The following is a 2,580-nucleotide window of genomic DNA, read 5'->3' as shown; positions in this document are numbered from 1 at the left end:
CCTGTGCCCTGCCCTGGGCCACTTGGTATGAGCTACAAGTGTTCTGCAGATGGTTGCCACTTGTGCTGAGCTTGGAGGTGCCTGGAAGAGGCTAAGCTGTGAACTGAAGCCAGCTGCCACCAGTGCTGGGCTTGGGGCTGCTTAGCAAAATGTACAGGTATGCCGAGGCCAGATTCTGCTTATTTGGGGTTTGTAAACCTTTAAAAGATTTTAGGAAAGTATGCAGCATGAGCCAAGACAGGCTGTTTGTATGGAAAACCACTGAAAGCGGCTTGGGTGGGCCCCGAGTTTGGTGGGGCAGGGTCTCGAGGAATCACCAGGGTGAGGTGGACGGTGTTAGCCAGGTTGATGGAGACTCAGATACAGTGCCCGTCTGTGTGTGAAGGCTGGGTGGCGGGAGGGCTCAACTAAGAAACAATGGTGTCTTGCAGCACCTCCGTCTTGAAGGAAGCTACCCCTCCAGCCCTCGCTCTAAAACCAGACAATTCAGTTCTTCCCTGTATGTCCCTGGTGCCTTTTGAGCTACTGCCCCAGCACTGGAACCCAGAGTGAGTGAGTATGTTGGCGAGAAAGTCCGTGCACAGGCCCTTTAAAAGGAATGCCTGAGACTCCGGCTGCCCTCCATCTCACTCAGTCACAATCCCCACTGTATTTCACAGCTAGAATTTATGGGGACCTCTCTCCCTAGCACTGGAACCTTGGGCTGAGGAGCCTGGTGTGGAGCTGGGACCCCTTGCTCCTCTGGGGGGGACCTCCACAGCCAAGATATCCCTCCCGATTTTTTACCGCCACACATGGGTATGGGACCAGCTCATTCCACATCTCCGCCCCTACCAGTCTCCACGTGGCTTCTATATATCCTTAGCTACAGGACTTCTGTTCAGCTAGACTTCAGGCGATTCTCAATGATGGTTGTTCTATAGTTTAGTTTTAATTTTGATGTGGTCCTGGGAGGAGGTGAGCACAGCTTTTACCCACTCCACCATCTTGATCAGAAGCTCAATACTCCACACTTTCAATAATGGATAAAACAATCAGACAGATGATCAATGAGGAAATAGAGGACTTGAACAACACTATAAACCAACACTAGATCTAACAGAGATATACTCCACCCAATAATACCAGAGTACACATGTGTCTCAAGTGCACATGGGATATTCTCTTTTCTGATCATGATGGAATGAATTAAAAATCAGTAACAGAAGAAAAATAGAAAATTCACAAATATGAGGAAATTAAACAACACAGTCTTAAACAACCAATAGGTAAAAGAGAAATTAGAAAATATCTTTAGATGAATGAAAATGAAAACACAACATACCAAAACTTATAAAATACAGCAAAAGCAGTGCTAAAAGGGAAACTGATAGCTGTAAATACACACACTAAAAANAGTTTCATAGCTCTTTCCTCATTCCTGCTCCCTGGCAACGAGAAGATGTCTTCAGCTGAAGTGTTTTCATCCCACCACACTCACCTGGATTCGGCACTGTGGGCAGGTCCGACTTGGTGCTGTATCAAACCATTGGATTAGGCTGGAATGAGTAGAAAAACAGGCTGGTGAGCTCTGGCTTGGTTGGAGACGTACAGACCAGGTAGCCACCCTGACCACAACAGGGTCTGTTCTGCTCCTTCTCAATTCAATGCCTGCCCACACAGCAGGGTGGCACCACAGGTGACAGCACATCCTACTTGGCCTGAATGGTACAAGCACTCTGACCACTTGGTCTTTTTTTTGGCGCTGTTGGCTTGGCCCTCCCTACCCCCCCGAGCTGCTCTTTTGTGGCCTTCTAGGCTTTGACTAGGAGACAACAGTCAAAGCCCAGGGTCCTTCAGAGATGGAGATTCTAATAATACCCTACTTTAAGCTGGGACTCCAAAGGGCTATATTTTCAAAGGAAGGATAAACTAGAAGTAAAAGCAAGTAGTGGTAACAGCCCAGCTTTGCATCTTCTATCTGGATAGTCAAACAAAACCACAAGCCATAAACTTTATTTAAAGTAGTCTCCTCCTAGTAGACTCTCCCACTCCCAGGTACAAGGGAGAAACAGTCTTTTCTGGAAGATGATACCATCATCCTGAGCCTCAACTTTTGTTTTATAATTTTTCAAATACTATGTACAACATATAATCAAAGCTAACCATGAATAATGGAATACTACACAGCAATGAGAATGAATCAGTCTACAACTAAGAACAATATTATGAATGAATCACATATACATAACATGAAGGAAAAGAAGCCAGCTACAAAAAAAAAAAGGGTATATATGACTCAATTTACATAAAGCAAAAAAGTAGGCAAAACTTATCTATGCTGCTGGAAATCAAGACAGCTGCCTCTACCCCACACACAAAGGGGAGACTTATGTGTGGGGGAGAGGCAGCTGGTAGAAGTAATTGGAAGAGTGAATGAGGAGGTTTCCAGAGTGCTGATGTCTTGTTTCTTGTCTTTTTCAGTTTGTGAAAATTGTGCAAGCCCTATACTTACTATATGTGTACTTTTATGAAATATATTATATTTCAGTAAAATGTTTTGTGTTTTTTAAAAAAGTAAACAGCCACACAAGAAAAAAA

At 44.5% G+C, this 2,580-nt stretch overlaps 1 protein-coding gene across 1 annotated transcript in view; it reads right to left on the bottom strand.

Annotated features, from left to right (window-relative positions):
* The window catches only part of TRAIP (TRAF interacting protein), a 29,066-nt gene that overhangs the window by 20,499 nt on the left and 5,987 nt on the right, over positions 1–2,580 (bottom strand). Inside the window, exon 2 of the mRNA XM_019630863.1 lies at positions 1,481–1,538. Within this exon, the coding sequence (XP_019486408.1) occupies positions 1,481–1,538 (58 nt within the window). The remainder of the gene's footprint in view (positions 1–1,480; positions 1,539–2,580) is intronic.

The sequence above is a fragment of the Hipposideros armiger genome, unplaced genomic scaffold (assembly GCF_001890085.2).
Source record: "Hipposideros armiger isolate ML-2016 unplaced genomic scaffold, ASM189008v1 scaffold_18, whole genome shotgun sequence".
Classification (NCBI taxonomy): Eukaryota; Metazoa; Chordata; class Mammalia; order Chiroptera; family Hipposideridae; genus Hipposideros; species Hipposideros armiger.
This window is presented reverse-complemented; position numbering and strand designations above follow the sequence as displayed.